At 47.9% G+C, this 19,756-nt stretch overlaps 1 protein-coding gene across 2 annotated transcripts; it reads left to right on the top strand.

Annotated features, from left to right (window-relative positions):
- Positions 1-1,785: 1,785 nt before the first annotated feature.
- LOC307200926 (sulfotransferase 1B1-like) lies at positions 1,786-15,875 on the top strand. 2 transcript variants are annotated; one of them, XM_079949998.1, is made up of 8 exons: positions 1,786-1,968; positions 5,170-5,370; positions 7,156-7,281; positions 11,659-11,756; positions 11,900-12,026; positions 14,181-14,275; positions 14,802-14,982; positions 15,683-15,875. In XM_079949998.1, exons 2-8 carry the CDS (start codon positions 5,223-5,225, stop codon positions 15,793-15,795), a joined length of 888 nt encoding a protein of 295 aa, XP_079806124.1. In that variant the 5' UTR covers positions 1,786-1,968; positions 5,170-5,222; the 3' UTR covers positions 15,796-15,875. The 2 variants fall into 2 exon arrangements, with proteins under 2 accessions (XP_079806124.1, XP_079806123.1); XM_079949997.1 differs by having other exon boundaries at positions 1,787-1,968; positions 5,180-5,370.
- The last annotated feature ends 3,881 nt before the right edge of the window (positions 15,876-19,756 follow it).

The raw sequence follows: 19,756 nt of genomic DNA, 5'->3' as shown, positions 1-19,756 counted from the left end.
CTCTAACTCTGTTATTATTTTAGCACGAGACATTAAAACACCTGCAGAACAGAGCCAATACAGTTCAACGTCCACATATTTCACACTGGAGGGGCTGTAGCTTGAATCGAATTACTTACGGCCACCCTGCAAAGTTGCACATAGTGAATTTTGCAGGCCAGGCTCTGGGTTGTTTATAACAGGGTGAGGGACCGTGGCCTTGCCAGACGTTTTTGGATTCCCAACTCCCATCATCTCTGACCACTGACCATACTGGCTAGGACTGGTGAGTCCCACAGTCTCCCAGTCCCTGGTTTGCAACAAGCCTGCGGTGTTGCACCAGGGCTAGCAAACCTGACTCTGGCTTCCTGTTCAGAATTGCCAGCAGGGACAGCTGGCAACCTTGCCCACACATCGTATTTGTTCAGAAAATATAGGTCAGGGGGGTGGAAACCATTGACTAGGGCTGAAGGAACATTCTTTCACCTCTGGTGGACTTGCCCTAGAGTGAAGGTTTTCTGGGAAATGATTTACAATGAATTGAAAAAGGTATTTAAGTATACCTTTCCTAAGAAACCAGAGGCCTTTCTCTTGGGCATTGTTGATCAGAGTGTGCAAAAGAAGGATCGAACCTTTTTTATGTACGCTACAACAGCAGCAAGGATAAAGGTAAAGGTAAAGGTACCCCTGCCCGTACGGGCCAGTCTTGACAGACTCTGGGGTTGTGCGCCCATCTCACTTAAGAGGCCAGGGGCCAGCGCTGTCCGGAGACACTTCCGGGTCACGTGGCCAGCGTGACATCGCTGCTCTGGCCAGAGCCAGAGCCGCACACGGAAACGCCGTTTACCTTCCCGCTGGTAAGCGGTCCCTATTTATCTACTTGCACCCGGAGGTGCTTTCGAACTGCTAGGTTGGCAGGCGCTGGGACCGAGCAGCGGGAGCGCACCCCGCCGCAGGGATTCGAACCGCCGACCTTTCGATCGGCAAGTCCTAGGCGCTGAGGCTTTAACCCACAGCGCCACCTGCGTCCCTGCAGCAAGGATACTCATCGCTAAAAGCTGGAAAACTCAAGAATTACCCACACTGGAAGAATGGCAGATGCAACTGATAGACTATATGGAATTGGCGGAGATGACGGGCAGAATCTGAGACCTGGGAGAAGAACTGGTGGAGGAAGACTGGAAGAAATTCAAGGACTATCTACAAAAACATTGTAAATTGTATGATTGTTAAGAAAGATGTAAGATTAGCAAAAACATGGCTTCAACAAACTAGCTATAAAGAATATAAATTTAAATTCAACTGGAAGATGAAAAGATAAATCTGGGATAAGTAATATTTTATGAGTAAGCTTCAATAAGTGTATGTTAAATCCCAAAATTTGAGATATTAAATATTGGAAAATTATATAATATGAATTAAATCAAGTTAATAATTTGCTGGTAAAACTTATGTTTAGAAAGCAGGAACAAGAGATGTGAGGAAGTCCAAAGTTGAGAATGAAATCTGGATAATGGAAAATATTATGTTATTATGTATGTTTTTTATTGGTTATACAAAATTTAATAAATATTATTATAAAAAAAAAGGAAACCATTGACTAGGAAGAAGTAAGGACAGATCTCTTGAAAACCAAGAGCAGCAAAGGGAGGCATTTGGGATTTCTTCTCCCTTCAGATGCGGCTAAACTTGGCTGTTTTCAGACTTCTCCTTCAAACTTTTTTTTTATTTCAAAACCATTCAGCCAAGGACATTCTTTCTCCGCTGGCATCGAACCCAGCTTCCATTTCCCACCCCCTCCCACATGACACACACTCTGTTTGGGCAACTGAGACCTTTGGTTTCCTTGGCCTTGTTCCCGAGGGTTTATTTTCTTTTGTTTGTGAAGAAAGCCTCCCTAAACCCTTCCCTGTGAAAAAATCACACCACCTCCTGGGCAACTCGCTGTCTTTCGCCCACTAAAGCAGTACCATCTGTCTATGAGGAAAGGTAAGCCTCCGTTTTCCCCCTTTTGTCCGTCTAAATAACGCCACAGCTTTTCAGAAAACAAGTGCCTGTTTTTCTCCGAAAGTCGATCAGGGCTCCAAGTTTGGGAACTTGTTGAAACAGGGCGGAGCGGAGCAGAGCAGGAAGGGGGAAAGACAACACTTCAATTTGGAATTGTTGTTAAAAGTTTGGGAGGAAAGTTTGCCTTTTTGAAAGCTGCAAAAGCAAAGAGGAACGAGGTGCCTGAACTTCTAATGTGAGGTGGACATTTTTCGGCTACTCTTTAACGAGGAGTGACTTGAAATATTCAGGGGTGCAATTTTGGCTGACTGGTTGTTCAGATCCTCCTGGCAGGGCCAGTCCCCACCATCAGGCAAGGTGAGGCGACCGCCTCAGGCGGCAGGACCCACGGGGCAGCAGACCCAGCCTCCAAGGAATCCATCACCTGTTAGTGCCACCAATCCATGCGCACCTTGGAGGCTGGTTCTGCCACCTCCTTGGCACCCCGCTCCAGATGTTGTCTCTACAGCAGCCTCTTGGCAAATAGGAGGTGGTCTCGCCCCAGCCCAGAAACTGCTCCCTGGGGTCTCCTGGGGTCTGACATGATTTGAAGCGGGCCTTTGATTCCCACTTCAGCCACCTGCTATGGTTGATTTGATTCCCCACCTTGTCCCTGATATACATCTTCATTTGCCCATCAACCCTGCCAGGGAGGGACACTGTTTTGTCGCTTGCCTCAGGTGTCAAAATGTCTTGGGCCGGCCCTGCCTCCTGGCGCGGTTGTGAAGGCAGAAGCTCTGGCAATGATCTACTGCTGCTCAAAGATAGCGTCTGCATGTGGACGGGGAGGTGGGGCTGCTCTCGAGTTGGTTCTGATATGATATTTTTGTCCGTAAATCTTTGAAAAACTCACTTCCTCTTTTTGACTGCTTCACTCTCTCTTGAGCTGTCTCTCGCTTGAAGTTTATGCTCTCTGCCATGTGCAGAGGCTGAGTTTTTGCTGGAACAGCGGTTGCTGTTCTGTGAAAATCTTATATCTGACTGATTTATAATGCTGTATGTGTTTAAATCAATATTATATAGTTTTACTGTTAGTTATTTAGTATGTAATATGCTTAACATGTGTTCTTAAAATCTTTTAAATTTATTTATTTATTTAATAAGGTTTATACACACCTCTTGACGGGACACAGGTGGCGCTGTGGGTTAAAGCCTCAGCGCCTAGGGCTTGCCGATCGAAAGGTCGGCGGTTCGAATCCCTGCGGCGGGGTGCGCTCCCGCTGCTCGGTCCCAGCGCCTGCCAACCTAGCAGTTCGAAAGCACCTCCGGGTGCAAGTAGATAAATAGGGACCGCTTACCAGCGGGAAGGTAAACGGCGTTTCCGTGTGCGGCTCTGGCTCTGGCTCTGGCTCTGGCTCTGGCCAGAGCAGCGATGTCACGCTGGCCACGTGACCCGGAAGTGTCTCCGGACAGCGCTGGCCCCTGGCCTCTTAAGTGAGATGGGCGCACAACCCCAGAGTCTGTCAAGACTGGCCCGTACGGGCAGGGGTACCTTTACCTTTTTATACACACCTCTTAAAGGGACGTGGGTGGCGCTGTGGTCTAAACCACTGAGCCTCTTGGACTTGCTGATCAGAAGGCCAGTGGTTCGAACCCCCGCAACGGGGTGAGCTCCCGTTGCTCGGTCCCTGCTCCTGCCAACCTAGCAGTTCGAAAGCACATCAAAGTGCAAGTAGATAAATAGGTACCACTCTGGCGGGAAGGTAAATGGCGTTTCCGTGCACTGCTCTGGTTCGCCAGAAGCGGCTTAGTCATGCTGGCCACATGACCCGGAAAAACTGTCTGCAGACAAACGCCGGCTCCCTCGGCCAGTAAAGCGAGATGAGCTCCGCAACCCCAGAGTCATCTGCAACTGGACTTAACTGTCAGGGGTCCTTTACCTTTACCTTTTTATACACCTCTTGCTTGTAAAAAAACAAACCAAACACCCTCAAAGCGGTTGACAAAAAGAGAAAAAAGTGATACTGAGAAACATTTACAACCCTACTTTAAAACATACAAAACATTACTAAAACAGATTAAAATTACCTCAACTTTCTAAGCATCTGGGCAGGTTTGTTTAAACAAGGATGTTTTTAGCAGGTGCCAAGAAGAGAACTGTGAATGCACCTGCTCAATCTCAATAGGCAGGGAGTTCCAAAGTTCACATGTTGCCAAACTTAAAAATGCAGAATGGATATTATATGTCGTTTGTAGGAGTGCCAGTTCTGCCAATCAAAGCAGTATATAGATGAGAGAACCTCTACGCATTACTGCTTCGGTTAAGTCCAGTGTTACACAAGGTTTTCACAGCAAACTTCAGTCTAGACCTTCGTTGGCGAACCTCTGGCCAGGAGTTCAAATTGGGCCCATGAGACCTTTCCTCCCAATCAGCCCCACCCTTACCAACACCTTTGATCCTATAAGATGATTCTACCAAAGCCTTGATATTCACTCCCTGTTCTGCATTGGCAAAAGAAAGCAGGCTTTGGGTGGTAAAGCCAACATTTTCAGCTCCACACCTGGCTCTTGGTGAGAATAAATGAGTAGCAGTAACCATATGCCTGGCCAGCTGCTCCTGTACTAAGTAAAGGTAAAGGGACCCCTGACCATTAGGTCCGGTCGTGGCCGACTCTGGGGTTGCGCGCTCATCTTGCTCTATAGGCCGAGGGAGCCGGCATACAGCTTCCGGGTCATGTGGCCAGCATGACTAAGCCGCTTCTGGCGAACCAGAGCAGCGCACGGAAACGCCGTTTGCCTTCCCGACGGAGCGGTACCTATTTATCTACTTGCACTTTTGACGTGCTTTCGAACTGCTAGGTTGGCAGGAGCAGGGACCGAGCAACGGGAGCTCACCCCGTTGCGGGGATTCGAACCGCCGACCTTCTGATCAGCAAGTCCTAGGCTCTGTGGTTTAACCCACAGCGCCACCCACGTCCCTTTCGCTCCCGTACTATAACACCTTTAAAATGAAAATAAATGGCCAAAATAAACTCCGGAGGGGTGGGGGCAGAGCATGGCCACAGTGGCCTAAGTGATGGCATTGGGTCTGTTTGCCACTGGCCCCATCACCTGTCCCTCTCTGGATGATAATTTGGGGACTTTGACCACCAAAATTCAGCCGTAGCTCCACTTCTCCCCCCTCCTGCATTTTATTCAGCAAAGTGTCTTGCAGGTGGTCCTCTCGTCTTCTCTTATTTTGACTGCACTGCTGAGAGATGGGCAGCCCAGATTCTTATCTTCGGAAAGACTGGCAGATGGTCCGTGGCATCCCCATGGTCTGCGCGTTCTCCTTTGACTGGGACAGGATTGACCATTTCCAGAGCAGGCCAGATGATATCGTGATATCCACGTACCCCAAATCTGGTGAGCGTTGCGTGGGGAACAGGACCGCGTTGACAATCTGCTGCCTTTTGATGACCGCCCAAAATTCGCTGTCTGGTGTGGCCCATCTCGGTGTGTCTAACGGTGGCAGTCAGTTGCCAGAAGCCTGTTAGAACAAGGAAGTCTTCACCTGCCGCCGGAAGGACAGCAAGGAGGGACCCAGGGTAGTTTCTTCAGGGAGGGAGTTCCAGAGTCTGGGAGCAGCCACCAGGAAGGCCCTGCCCTGTATCCCCCTTTCTTACACACTTACCCCACCTATTAACTTGCCCTGATTACTCTAATATTGTTACACGGACACACTATTATTTATAAACACCAGAACATCACAAAGCCCATGAGAGGAAGCCAACTCCTAGAGGCCAAGGGTTTTTCAGCCCCTCCCCAATAAAATATTTGAGGGGGCCAAGCTCTACCAAAGTTGTGTGGGATGTAAACACAGGAGCAGTCAATGACAACATTCCTAGAGTGTACATGTTAGAACATGGGGAGGGATGTCTGTCCAGCAAGCAGGTAAACTTCCTGGGGATGGACTTCCTCTGCATGTGACCAGAGGTGGGTGTGGCCTCACCTGTGCAGGTAATGATAAAAGCACAGGGCAGGCAGCCATTCTCTCTCTTGCCTCTCTCTCTGCCATTTTCCTTCGATGAGGAAACATCTAAGGATGCTCTCTTGGCTCCCAGCCAAGAGAGGAGATAAGGACTATCTTGCTACAAGATAGATTCTAAGTGTATGTAACCTTTTTAAAGCTGTATGCCTTCTGGGATCATATTGTGAACAGAACGTGAGTAAACTCTTTTATACTTTTATAAAGACTGTGTCGTGTCTTGTATTTTAAGAGGGAACAAAAGGGGAAATTACCAGAGTAATTATTATAGAGGTTCTAGCGAACCTGTGCAAGCGTTACCGTTGCGAACTTAAAGGGGAATGCATATAAACTCTGCTGATATTTTGGGAACTTGTTAGCACAAGTTGGATAAGGATATAATTAGTCAATATATCCTCTCCTGCACCCCAGAACATTCCCACAAGTTGATGGGCATTGCCATTCAAATGGTGCGTGCGCACTGCGTCATGTGACTGATTATGCAGGACGGGGCTTTCTTGGGCCCCACCCCAATATTTTATTCAACTTGGCACCCCTGCACCCATTCGCTGCCATCGTTGCCCTCTGAGTTAGGAGGGCAGCTTCTGAAATGTGTAGGTAGCACAGAAGGCTCACCTGTAAGGGGGCTTCCATCTTGTACAAGAAGACGCCAAGCTGCTATTTTGTCCCCACTGCCCCACCCCCATGTGTTTACACATTTAGGGAATGCCTGAAGAAGAGCATGCCCTGTAGAGCAGGCATAGGCAAACTCTGGCCCTCCAGGTGTTTGGGACTACAATTCCCATCATCCCTGACCACTGGTCCTGTTAGCTAGGGATGATGGGAATTGTAGTCCCAAACACCTGGAGGGCCAGAGTTTGCCTATGCCTGCTATAGAGAGTCTATGTATGGCTGAGTAAGCTCTACAAGAAAACAGTGAGACTTGCACCCTAGTAAGCACATACGGGGTTGAGCTACATGGCTGTAACCTATGCGTGTCAATAGATTTTAATTATTAGGAGCTTTTTGAGGGTTCCACAAAACACACCCTACAACCCACTGGCTGCATAGGACACCCTATTGATCATTGGCTGGAGATGTTTCGGCAGTTGTATCAGCCCATTTTGACTTCTGAGAAAATTCCCTGTCTTACTTTTCGTTTCTGTTTGTTTGTTTGTTTCCAGGCACCACATGGATGAGTGAAATTGTGGACATGATTAGGAACGATGGCAACCCTGACAAAAGCAAACGGGCAATTTTCAATAAAGTGCCCATGCTGGAATTTGCTGCCCCAGGAAAGATGCCACCAGGTAAACTTGCGTGCGAGTTACCGAGAGAATTTGCATTTTGGAGATCCGAGGTGAACAGGTAAAAATTAAAGTGGGTGGCGGAATAAGCAGTTTCCTCTGGATTCCTGCTTTCCTATCTTTTCGTGATCTCTGGCCAAGGATCAAAGCTCCTCTTCCCTGCCTTGAGGAAAGGGAGCATAAAAGAAACCTGCATTTCTGGCAGGTGAGTGAGACTATTTTATATGTTTAGATCACACGTAATTTTCAGAGGGTGGTTTTCCCTCTTCATAACATCCGGCACCCAAACTGGGAGAAAAAAGTGGGAGCAGGTGCAGGGGGGAAAACTAGGATGGTTAAGCAGTATCACACCACTTTAAGCAGTCATAAAAAAAGGTAAAGGGACCCCTGACCATTAGGTCCAGTCGTGGCCGACTCTGGGGTTGTGGAGCTCATCTCGCTTTATTGGCCGAGGGAGCCAGCGTACAGCTTCCGGGTCATGTGGCCAGCAGGACTAAGCCGCTTCTGGCGAACCAGAGCAGCACATGGAAACGCCGTTTACCTTCCCGCCGGAGCGGTACCTATTTATCTACTTGCACTTTGACGTGCTTTCAAACTGCTAGGTTGGCAGGAGCAGGGACCGAGCAACGGGAGCTCACCCCGTGGTGGGGATTCGAACCGCTGACCTTCTGATTGGCAAGTCCTAGGCTCTGTGGTTTAACCCACAGTGCCACCCGCGTCCCTTTAAGCAGTCATGGCTTCCTCAAGCATTGTGGGAACTATAGTTTGTTAAGGGTGCTGACAGCTCTTAGGAGGCCCATTTCCTGCCCACAGAGCTACAATTCTCAGAGTTGGTTTAACAGCCTACACCTCTTCTTTGGGAATTGTAGCACTGTGAAGGGGAACGGGGCTTCCTAACAACTCTCAGCAGCACCCTTAACAAACTACATTTCCCATGATGCCTTGGGGGAAGCCATGACTGTTTAGTGATGTGATACTGGTTTAACTGCATAGTGCAAATGGAGCCTCGACTACTTCTGCCTGAAAATGAGTCAGATGACAGCTCACCTCACTTCAAACAACAGCCTAGCACTGTGATCACTAGCAGTGGAGATCAGGAGAAGTATGTGCTGGATTGGACCCAAGTCTTGGACCAACCTTAAGTGGACCTGTAGTAAAAGCCTGTAGACAAGGCCTAGGCAAACTTGGCTCTCCAGATGTTTTGGGACTACAACTCCCATCATCCCTAGCTAACAGGACCAGTGGTCAGGGATGATGGGAATTGTAGTCTCAAAAAACATCTGGAGGGCTGAGTTTGCCTATGCCTGCTGTAGATCAGGGGTCAGCAAACTTTTTCAGCAGGGTGCCGGTCCACTGTCCCTCAGACCTGGGGGGGGGGGGCTGGACTATATTTGGGAGGGGGGAAAAATGAACAAATTCCTATGCCCCACAAAAAACCCAGAGATGCATTTTAAATGAAAGCAGACATTCTACTCATGTAAAAACACTCTGATTCCCGGACCGTCTGTGGGCCGGATTTAGTAGGCGATTGGGCCGGATCCGGCCCTCAGGCCTTACTTTGCCTACTCCTGCTGTAGACAGTGAAAGAAGAGATGGGGGAGACTCATATACCTGAAGCAGAGGAAAACGACCTCTGGTGATGAGGGCAGGCATGCACACTGACAAATTGTTGAGTAGCATGCCAGCCAAAAATAAATGACTTATCAGTCTTAAATACATACACTGAACCACCCCAAAAGGACCTGCCATCCCAAATCCAAAGCAGCTCTCAAAATTATGCTGTCTGCCAGCATGTCTCTCGCTGAGGATGACTAGAAACAGGAACCCTACCACAGTGAAAACTAAAAAAACCCAGTCTTCTAATATGGCTATTGGGAATATTTCCCATAGAGGGGAAGAATAGTGTTATAAATTTGTGGGGTGCCTGGACCACCTCCTTCTAATTCTGGGGCACCAGGCATTGAATTTAGCATGTTAAAGTATAAGGTAAAGGGGCCCCTGACCATGAGGTCCAGTCGTGACCGCCTCTGGGGTTGCGGTGCTCATCTTGCTTTATTGGCTGAGGGAGCCGGCGTACAGCATCCGGGTTATGTAGCCAGCATGACTTAACCGCTTCTGGCGAACCAGAGCAGCGCATGGAAACGCCATTTACCTTCCTGCCGGAGTGGTACCTATTTATCTACTTGCACTTTGACGTGCTTTCAAACTGCTAGGTTGGCAGGAGCAGGGACCGAGGAATGGGAGCTCACCCCGTCACAGGGATTTGAACCGCCGACCTTCTGATTGGCAAGTCCTAGGCTCTGTGGTTTAGCCCACAGCGCCACCCGCGTCCCACAGCACCACCCACGTCCCATGTTAAAGTATATCCATGTTAAAAAAAAATAAACCAGGCAGGCTTCCTTGTGAAGTAATTGCCTTTAAGAGATGGACCATTAAGAGAGCGCAAAGGACAGGGTGATGGCCCATCAAGGAACGCAGAGGGTGGGGGTCACACCCTGGACTCTGGGTAGTTTGCAAAAGACTATACAGAGTTGGGAGAGGGAGTTTCAGAATTGCAGTAGGCCGGAGTAAGCAAGAGGGGAAATAGTTGTATTTGGGGAAGCAGTTTGCAAGCTGGAGTTAAGTGGGTCACAGTGCAATGGGGGCTGACAGTTTCAATCCAATGTGGCAGCCATGGGAGAAATAGGATCGTCCCGGAGTCTAAAGCTGGAAGCCCCCCGCCCCATCCCAGGCTCAGGTTGTATATATCTATAAATAAACCATACATCATAAAGACACCACGGTCTCCGCTGTGCCTCATTCCAAGGAAACTGAACCCTGGGCAAATGCCTGGACAATACGCTCCCTTGTTTCTCAGGTCATTGAACGGGGTGGGGAATCTGTGCCCCTCCAGATGAGATATTACTGAACCACATCATGCCAGGCCGTTGTCCATGCTTTGCTGGGCTGATAAGAGTCATAGTTCAGCAAGTGGATAGCTCTGTTGGTTATAGCATGGTGCTGATACAGTGGTACCTCTGGTTGTGAACAGGATCCATTCCGCAGGCCTGTTCACAAAAAGAAAAGCCCGCAATCTGAAGCACCGTATCTGCTCAGGTGCGCAGCGTGATTTGGCCCTTGTGCGCATGCACGAAGAGCGATTTAGCGCTTCTGCGCATGCGCGAGCGGCGGAACCCAGAAGTAACCCTTTCCGGTACTTCCGGTACACAACCTGAAAAAATGTATCATGAAGCAAACGTAACATGAGGTATGACTGTAATGTCAAGGTTGCAGGTTCAGTCCCTGAATATTCCAGCATCGCAAGGGGTTGGACCAGATGATCCTTGGGGTCACGCACTCCACAATTATATGATTCTGTAACATCGGCGAGCATGGGGTAAAGGTTCGCCGGTCCTGGGGGCTAACTGAGAGGCGAGGTCCGATTCTAGTCCAAGGTCGATGGTGCGGTAAGGAGGCTGTCCGTCAAAGCTGTAGCTGGGTCCAAGGCAGGGAGTCGGGTGAGGTCAGTAACTCTGGCAGAAGAGCAGGACAGGGTGCAGGCAGGAACAGGCTACCAACAACATTGCTCCCGCAACCTGGGACTGGGGCTGGCTGGCTTTTATCTGCCCTGAGGCATAGGACGGCCCCGGTCCACAGGTGACTTGCCTCTCCTGGCCTGGAGGCGAGCACTCCTCCTGCGGGAACTTAGTTCCCTCTGCCTTTCTGCCCTGAGCCTCTGCAGCTCAGGAGAGGCTGGAGAGTTACCGGACCCAGAGGCAACCTCAGCTTCTTCTGACGGGGCTGAGAGTGGAGCACCTGCAGGCAATGGGTCCTCCATCACCTCAGGAGCCAGAGCAGACTCACCTGAGGATCCAGCACAGGTGAGGACCCTTCAGGCTCAAGCCCCAGCCCTGGCTCAGCTGGTTCTGGAGGCGGGGAATTCTGTGCAGGCTGGGATTCTTCAGGTTCAGCCTCTGAGTCTGAATCCCAGGCCATCACAAAAGGTTTCCCGCAACTACCATACTGAAAGCTTTTTCTAGTGATCCATGCTTTGCCTGAGTTGCTTTAGCCTACTGGTGCAATGAAGTTTCCTTGGCCCGCAAGTCACAGATCTCACCACAGTTCCCTCTTCTGCCCACAGCTAGGTAATGATGGCAGACAGGAACAGTGAACTCTCCTTCATACCCCAGGTCAACTCAATGGCGTAGCATGGGGGGTGCAGGGGGTGCTGGCCGCACCGGGCACAACATCTGGGGGGGGGGGGCGCTCGCACTCGAGTGCTAAAATCCACGGGTTAGGGGGCGCAAATTACTTGTCTTGCCCCGGGTGCTGACAACCCACGCTACGCCACTGGGTCAACTGTTCAACCATATTACCTAGTAACACTCTTTTGCTCACCAGGCACAGAACAATTAACTCAGATGCCATCTCCTCGCCTGGTGAAGACCCACCTCCCAATTGACCTCCTTCCCAAGTCCTTCTGGGAAAAGGGCTGCAAGGTAATCCTATAAGGCAGCTAGTTTCAAAGTTTTGCAAAATAAATAAATAAATAATCCACCGGTTTAGACGTACCTAGTGTCAAAAACTACCAGTACAATTTGGATTGTGTGTTCCCCCCCCCCCCCGCTTTCCTTCTATGAAGATGATCTACGTGGCTCGCAATGCAAAGGATGTCGCTGTCTCCTTTTACCACTTTGACATGATGAACAAGTTGCACCCAGACCCAGGTCCCTGGGAAAACTACCTGGAGAAATTCATGGCTGGAAGAGGCAAGTCTGCCCATCCATTTACCACTGTATGTAGCTAAACTTTTCACTTTCCCAGGAAACATAAAGTATTGTTATGGGTTTGGGGCGGAGGGTCAGTTCAGTCTGTGATCCTGCATCCAGTGAGCTTGATAATCTAGTACAGTGGTGCCTCGCAAGGCGAAAAGAATCCGTTCCGCGATTCTCTTCGTCTAGTGGTTTTTTCGTCTTGCGAAGCAACCCTATTAGCGGCTTAGCGGCTTAGCGCTATTAGCGGCTTAGCGGCTATTAGCGGCTTAGTGGCTTAGTGGCTAAGCGGCTATTAGCGGCTTAGCGGCTTAGAAAAAGGGAGAAAAAAGCGAAAAAAATCGCAAGACTCACAAGACGTTTTCGTCTTGCGAAGCAAGCCCATAGGGAAATTCGTCTTGCGAAGCACCTCGAAAAACGGAAAACCCTTTCGTCTAGCGGGTTTTTCGTCTTGCGAGGTATTTGTCTTGCGGGGCACCAAACAAAGTCTGTTTTGGGGGCCTAATCCGACCCCTTGGCCGGCTTTATCTGGCCCCCGTTGCAGTTTATTGTTTGGGGTAAAAAAATCCTAAAAAAAAGCTCAACAACTTTGGTTGGCTCTCACGCATGTTTACTTCATCAAATCTGGCCCTCTTTGAAAAATGTTTGGGAACCTCTGATCTGCTAGAACAGGGGTAGGCAACCTAAGGCCCATGGGCCACAAGCAGCCCGTGGGGGTCATTTAACCGCCCCCAAGCTGCCCCCAAACTGAGCTACCTGCTCGGCAAGTCCCTGCCCACTGTGCTAAACCGGCGCAGTGCAGCATGGGGACTCGCTTCCACGGCGCCGGAAATTGCGTATGTGCAGAAGCAGACACCGGAAATTGCGGGTGCACACTTATGTGCGCGTGTGATCTGGCCCACAGAGGGATCTCTGCTGGAGTGAACAGGCCCAGGCGAGGTAAACCTTGCTGACCCCTGTACTAGAAGATGCTGTTCAAACCAGTTTCTTGGTTAATAGCTAGCCAGTAAAGTGCTCTCATCAGCATCTCAAAGACCCAAGTGGTGGGGCACTCCAGGCATTTAAGCTATAAAGCCAGGAGAAAACTCTGTGTGTGTCAAAGCTCAAGAATATGTGGTTTATATTATACTTATCATCACCATCCAGATGTTAAAACTACAGGGAATTAGATCCAGCACCTGTGGATTACAGATCTATGTTGATCCACCATCTTCATGCAGAAATGCACAGGGAACGTCAGTGGAATTGGGTTCTGATCTCACAACCATTTTAGCCTTGGTTTTCTTTAAGATTTAAGTAATGCTGCCATAGATGGAACTGGGCACACACAGGATGGTGGACTGAAATCAAGCAGTGATACTTAACCCTTGGAGTGGGGTAACAGGCCCCTTTGAGAATCTGATGAAAACTACAGACCACATCTCTTCAGAAAAAAAATGCAGTTATAAATACATACACACAAAGTTTTGCATGCACTTAATTTTTTTGCACTGGCAAACATTTTTCCTTTTGTGTCTGGTGCACAGACCCCCCCCCCCGAAGCTCACAGGGTCCATGGGCCACATGCTAAGAACCCCTGGCCTAACTCACCCCTGGCCAATCTATTCTCATGCTGTTGTGCCAATAGCTGATCTGGAGTAATATCAGAGGCTGCACAACCCTGAGTCAGCCAGTGGAAACAGAAGGAAGCAGCGTGCAAGTTTTATGAAGCGAACAAACGAATGAATAAGACAGCAGTGGCTAGTCGAAAACTACTGCTACCACAAGCTGAGATCATTGTGAGAATGAAAACAACACTTGGCATTTTTGTAACCCCTTTTGAGTGTTCAAAATGCCTTGTGTGCGTTTTTTTCAGTGATCTTTACAACAACTATGGGAGGTGGGCCAGCATCATTTCCTCTATTTTGCAGATGGGGAGTTGAGGCTGAGAAAAGTGTGGCTTGCTTAAAGCCCCCTAGCAAATATGTAACTGAGACAGGATTAGGTCTGGGGACTTCTCAGTTTACAATTTAGTCAATAGGCCCTTGTATTCTATTACAAGATTCAACTTGTTAGGGGTTTTAAATATATATATATATATATATATATATATATATATATATATATACCATCTATTATTTCCCCACTTCTCTGCTCTTTCTCAAAATTTAGTGGCTTTTGGATCCTGGTATGACCATGTGAAAAGCTGGTGGGATAAGAGGAACGACCACCCCATCCTATACCTGTTTTATGAAGACATGAAAGAGGTAGGAGCCAACAGGATAAGCCCCTGAGGTTATTTTATGTGACATATTGGAAGAAGCAAATCTTGCAGGGGATTATATGCCGTATAATTTTTGTTTTTAAAAATGTGGAAAATCTTAAGAATTGCCTTCCTGACTTGGGCCACTGGTCCAGCAAAAAGATAATGGCTGTCCTTCATTTTATCCTGTGTGGAGTTTTATATACAGTGGTACCTCGGGTTACATACACTTCAGGTTAGCTACGCTTCAGGTTATAGACTCTGCTAACCCAGAAATAGTGCTTCAGGATGAGAACAGAAACCGTGTTCTGGTGGCGCGGCGGCAGCAGGAGGCCCCGTTAGCTAAAGTGGTGCTTCAGGTTAAGAACAGTTTCAGGTCAAGAACGGACCTCCGGAACGAATTACCGGTAAGTACTTAACCCAAGGTACCACTGTATTTAGCAAAGCTTGCTGAATTGGGAGCACAATTGCTTCACTGAATACCCAAGAACCATCGAAATGCTGATCTATTTCAACACCGTTTTCCATAGGATCCAAAGCGCGAGATAAAGAAAGTGGTACATTTCTTGGGAAAGAACCTGGAAGATTCGGTAGTGGATAAGATTGCCTACAACACATCCTTTGAACTGATGAAGGACAATCCTGCCACAAACTATAGGATGGCTCCAGCTGCTGTGATGGATCACAGCATCTCCCCATTTATGCGCAAAGGTAAAAGACTTGCACCGTCCTCTCTGACCACCATTCCGTAAAGATTTAGGATCATGAACAGATCAGTAACTGACTTCGGTTTTTATTATTATTATTGATTAATTAACCACCCCAATTCAACTGAACAATAAATCTGAATAAAACCAAAACCTCAATATTGGTACTAGAAGGAAAAGCCATAAATACATAAAAAAGAGTTTTGCTGGATTAGGCCTTTGGCCCAGCACCCTGTTCTTGCAGTGGCCAACCAGATGCCTGCAAGAAATCTACAAGCAGGACCTGAGGACAACAGCACTCCTCACTTCTGAGATTTCCAGCAACTGGTATTCAGAAGCATTCCTGCCTCTAACTGTGGGGGTAAAAAGGTAAAGGCCAGAGCCACCTGCTTCCCCTGGAACTGTGGGGGTGGGGCATAGCTAATATCCAATGGTATTGGATTGGCTAATATCCAATGGTAGACCTCTGCTCTATAGTTAAAGGTAAAGGGACCCCTGACCATTAGGTCCAGTCATGGCCGACTTGGGGGTTGCGGTGCTCATCTCGCTCTATAGGCCAAGGGAGCCAGTGTTTGTCCGTAGACAGATTAAAATGTCAGTTGATTAATCTACCACTGAGAGCTCTCAACTGTCCACCCTTTTTTAAATGGCTTAATCTTCCAGAGAGCTCGTGAACATCTGATTCGTATTCTTCTTTCTTCTAGGGATCGCTGGAGACTGGAAGAATCACTTTACAGTGGCTCAGAATGAGGTATTTGATGAAGATTATAAGAGGAAAATGGCAGACACAACGCTGCGATTCCGAATGGAGATCTGAAGCCCCGTGTTCTGTGCTTTCATTCCAAACCCACCTGTCATTCAGTAGACAAATAAAGGGAAGAAGAAAGCCGCTGATCTTGATGGTTGTGGGATACACGTTTGAAAAAACGTGTATGTAGTCTCTGGGAAAGTATTCAGGGGCTAGATCTCATGATTTGCACAAGCAATCTCTCCCTTTCCCCCGTCTCTCTCTCTCACACACACAAAGAGGGAGAGAGACTCTGATCATGTATCAATAAACCTCTCCTATACCTCATTTCTTGTTTTCTTCCACAATTTTGCTTCTAAGAGCAGCTTAGGTAAAGGTAAAGGGACCCCTGACCATTAGGTCCAGTCGTGACCGACTCTGGGGTTGGGGCGCTCATCTCGCTTTATTGGCCGAGGAAGCCGACGTACAGCTTCTGGGTCAAGTGGCCAGCATGACTAAGCCGCTTCTGGCGAACCAGAGCAGCGCACGGAAACGCCGTTTGCCTTCCCGCCGGAGCGGTACCTATTATCTACTTGCACTTTGAAGTGCTTTTGAACTGCTAGGTTGGCAGGAGCAGGGACCGAGCAACGGGAGCTCACCCCGTCGTGGGGATTCGAACCGCCGACCTTCTGATCGGCAAGTCCCAGGCTCTGTGGTTTAACCCACAGCGCCATCTGCGTCCCAGTAGCAGCTTGGGACAACAATATTGAATGGACAATTGGCAAGAAGGTAAATGTTGAAGCGGGCCCTTCCTCTCTCCCTGCTTTCAGTGACATGCGGCTTTACATTTTTAAAATAGGGAAAGAATCATAGAATCGCAGAGTTGGAAGGGCCCCTGACGATCATCTAGTCCAACCCCCTGGAAGGCAGGAATATGCTGTTGTCCCATACGGGGATCAAACCTTCTACCTTGGCATTATCAGCACCACGCTCTAACCAGTTGAGCTATGCCAGTAACTTCCAAATGCCACCCCATCACGTATTATTCACAAAATGTGATTATTAAAAAGTTAAGGATAAAACAGACGTATCTGGTGGCTTTTAGTCATATTTGAGTATATTGTGCTGATCTGGGTGAATATATTTTGTGTGAGTTTGATTGTGAAGGGAAACATACTAAATTCTGCAGCAGAGTACAGGCATTTCTCAGTTATGAGTTAATTCTCTGCAGATTTCTACTAATTTATTCTGTAGTATAGTATTGAAAATCATCAATATTCAATTGGATGGACGGGTGGATGGGAAAACAAACAAAACAACCAACCAACCAACCAACCAACAAATAAAGAAATAAATAAATGAGGTGGGCACCCAGGGGGGAAAAAACACTTTGACAATCCCACCTGCTATTGCACCCCATGTGTTTGACTACACGATTTTGGGCCTAGGCACGATCCCCAGAACCGAACCCCTGCATAAATTCCTCAACTTGTACGGTTTTCATAGGTTTTATATAGCAAACCCACATTTACAGTGGTGCCCCGCAAGACGAATGCCTCGCAAGACGGAAAACTCGCTAGACGAAAGAGTTTTCCGTTTTGGAGGCGCTTCGCAAAACGAATTCTCTATGGGCTTGCTTTGCAAGACGAAAATGTCTTGCGAGTTCCTACGGGTTTTTCCCCCTTCCCCCCCTTTTTCTAAGCCGCTAAGCCGCTTATCCGCTTATCCGATAAGCCGCTAAAAGCCGCTAAAAGCCGCTAATAGCGCTAATAGCGCTAATCCGCTAAGCCGTCAATGGGCTTGCTTCGCAAGACGAAAAAACCGCTAGACGAAGAGACTCGCGGAACGGATTCTTTTCGTCTTGCGAGGCACCACTGTACTGTAGAAAATCTATTAAAACCATACAAATAATTGTCTCGCCGGTTTGCCCGATTATACATTTATTCCGTTCACACCCCACCTTTGTCTCCAAAGGAGCTGAAGATTCTGCTCCTCCTCTCCATCTTATGCTCAAGACGACCCTGTGAGGTAGGTTAGGCCGAGTGGCAGCCATTGACACACGAGGCCACCCAAGTGATATTCATGGCCAAGGGGGAATTTGAACCCTGGTTTCCCCCAGGTCCTAGTTTGACGCTATAATAATAGTAATAATAATAATAATTTATTATTTATACCCCGCCCATCTGTCTGGGTCTCCCCAGCCACTCTGGGCAGCTTCCAACCAAATATCAAAAACAATACAGTGGTACCTCAGATTAAGTACTTAATTTGTTCTGTTCTTAACCTGAAACTGTTCTTAACCTGAAGCACCACTTTAGCTAATGGGGCCTCCTGCTGCTGCCACCGCCGCAGGTGTTCTCATCCGGAAGCAAAGTTCTTAACCCAAGGTACTATTTCTGGGTTAGCGGAGTCTGTAACCTGAAGTGTATGTAACCTGAGGTACCACTGTACAGTGCCAGACATTAAAAACTTCCCTAAACAGGGCTGCCTTCCGATGTCTTCTAAAAGTCTGGTAGTTGTTCTCTTTGACATCTGGTGGGAGGGCGTTCCACAGGGCGGGTGCCACTACCGAGAAGGCCCTCTGCCTGGTTCCCTGTAACTTGGCTTCTCGCAGGGAGGGAACCGCCAGAAGGCTCTCGGTGCTGGACCTCAGTGTCCAGGCAGAACGATGGGGGTGGAGACGCTCCTTCAGGTATACTGGACCAAAGCCATTTAGGGCTTTAAAGGTCAGCGCCAACACTTTGAATTGTGCTTGGAAACGTACAAGAATATAAGAAAAGCTTTGCTGGATGAGGCCAAAGGCCCCATCCATCCCAGCATCCTGTTCTCCCAGTGGCCAACCACCAGATGCCCCAAGGGGAAAACACACCAACAGGATCTGAGCGCATGTAGCTATCCATAGCGCTCTCCTCACCATGAATTTGCTTATTCCTCTCTGGTGTGTTTGTGCGTCCGCAGGGCTGCCTTGCCAAAGCAACCGAAAGCGCAATCGTAGGTTTGCGCACTCGGAAGTTAAATCCCATTAAAGTGAAATCTCACTGGAGGTTTTAAAGCAGGTCACCTGTGGAAGACACAAGATCTACCCACCCTGGAAGAGTGGCAGATGAAGGTGATGGACTATATGGAATTAGCGGAAATGACTGGCAGAATCCGAGACTAGGGAGAAGAGTTGGTGGAAGAAGATTGGAAGAAATTTAAAGACTACCTGCAGAAACACTGTAAAATTAATGAATGTTAAAATGATGTTGGATTGAAAATAAGTGGTATTAGCAACAAAGTTAAAAAGGGTATGCAAAAGTGAACTGATAATGGGTGAAAACATAGAGTTTTAACATGTTAAGATATAGAATTAAGATAAATGAAAGAGGGTAAGGATTTGCTGATCTGATTATATTAATGGGAATACAAAAACGGGAGGTGTGAGGAGGTCAAAGAAACAAGCTTATGATTTTAAAGTTATAAAAAAGTGGATTTGTTTTAACTTCTTTTTTGTTCATTTTTTTGTATTTTGTATTTTATCTTTCTTTTTGTTTGATTATGTATTTTTAGTATTTATGATTTGGTAAAATCTTAATAAATATTCTTAAAATAAATAAATAAAATAAAGCAGGTCACCTGTCAGGGACCTTGAGGACAGATTCATTTCTGCATGACTCGCGGGTCCCTTCTAACTCTGCAAGACTAGGATTCTGAAATCCAGACACAGGGAGGCATATTTATTTGTTTGTTTCAACTTTTATACTGCTTTTTATCCGAAGATGCCAGGATCTAGTCCTTCCCAGGTAAGGGAGGTGGATGGGGGAGGACTGCGACCAGACACACGAACTTGAATCCAGTTGAAATCCTTGCCAAACCGAATTTTGAACTGGAGCTGGCTTCGATTTCCTATTCTCCCCCACCAAATTTGGCACCGCAATTGCTGGACGCGAGCGCCCCCTTTCGCTGCGCTTAGTTGCGAGGAGGAGGAGGAGGACGGGGCGCAACAGCGGAATCCTGCCCGCGTGACGTCAAAAAGCCTCTGGGTGACGTCACGCCCGCTCAGAGCCCGTCT

The sequence above is a fragment of the Podarcis cretensis genome, assembly GCF_951804945.1.
Source record: "Podarcis cretensis genome assembly, chromosome: 13".
In the NCBI taxonomy this organism is placed as follows: domain Eukaryota; kingdom Metazoa; phylum Chordata; class Lepidosauria; order Squamata; family Lacertidae; genus Podarcis; species Podarcis cretensis.
Note: the sequence above shows the minus strand (reverse complement) of the source record. Positions and strands in the feature narration are given on the sequence as shown.

Bases quoted from the DNA above. Each gene is read 5' to 3' on its own strand.
- LOC307200926 (XM_079949998.1), top strand. From the start codon at position 5,223: ATGGGCAGCCCAGATTCTTATCTTCGGAAAGACTGGCAGATGGTCCGT. The intron at 5,371-7,155 runs GTGAGCGTTGCG...GTTTGTTTCCAG, and splicing joins ATCCACGTACCCCAAATCTG to GCACCACATGGATGAGTGAA. The intron at 11,757-11,899 runs GTAATCCTATAA...CCTTCTATGAAG, and splicing joins TCTGGGAAAAGGGCTGCAAG to ATGATCTACGTGGCTCGCAA.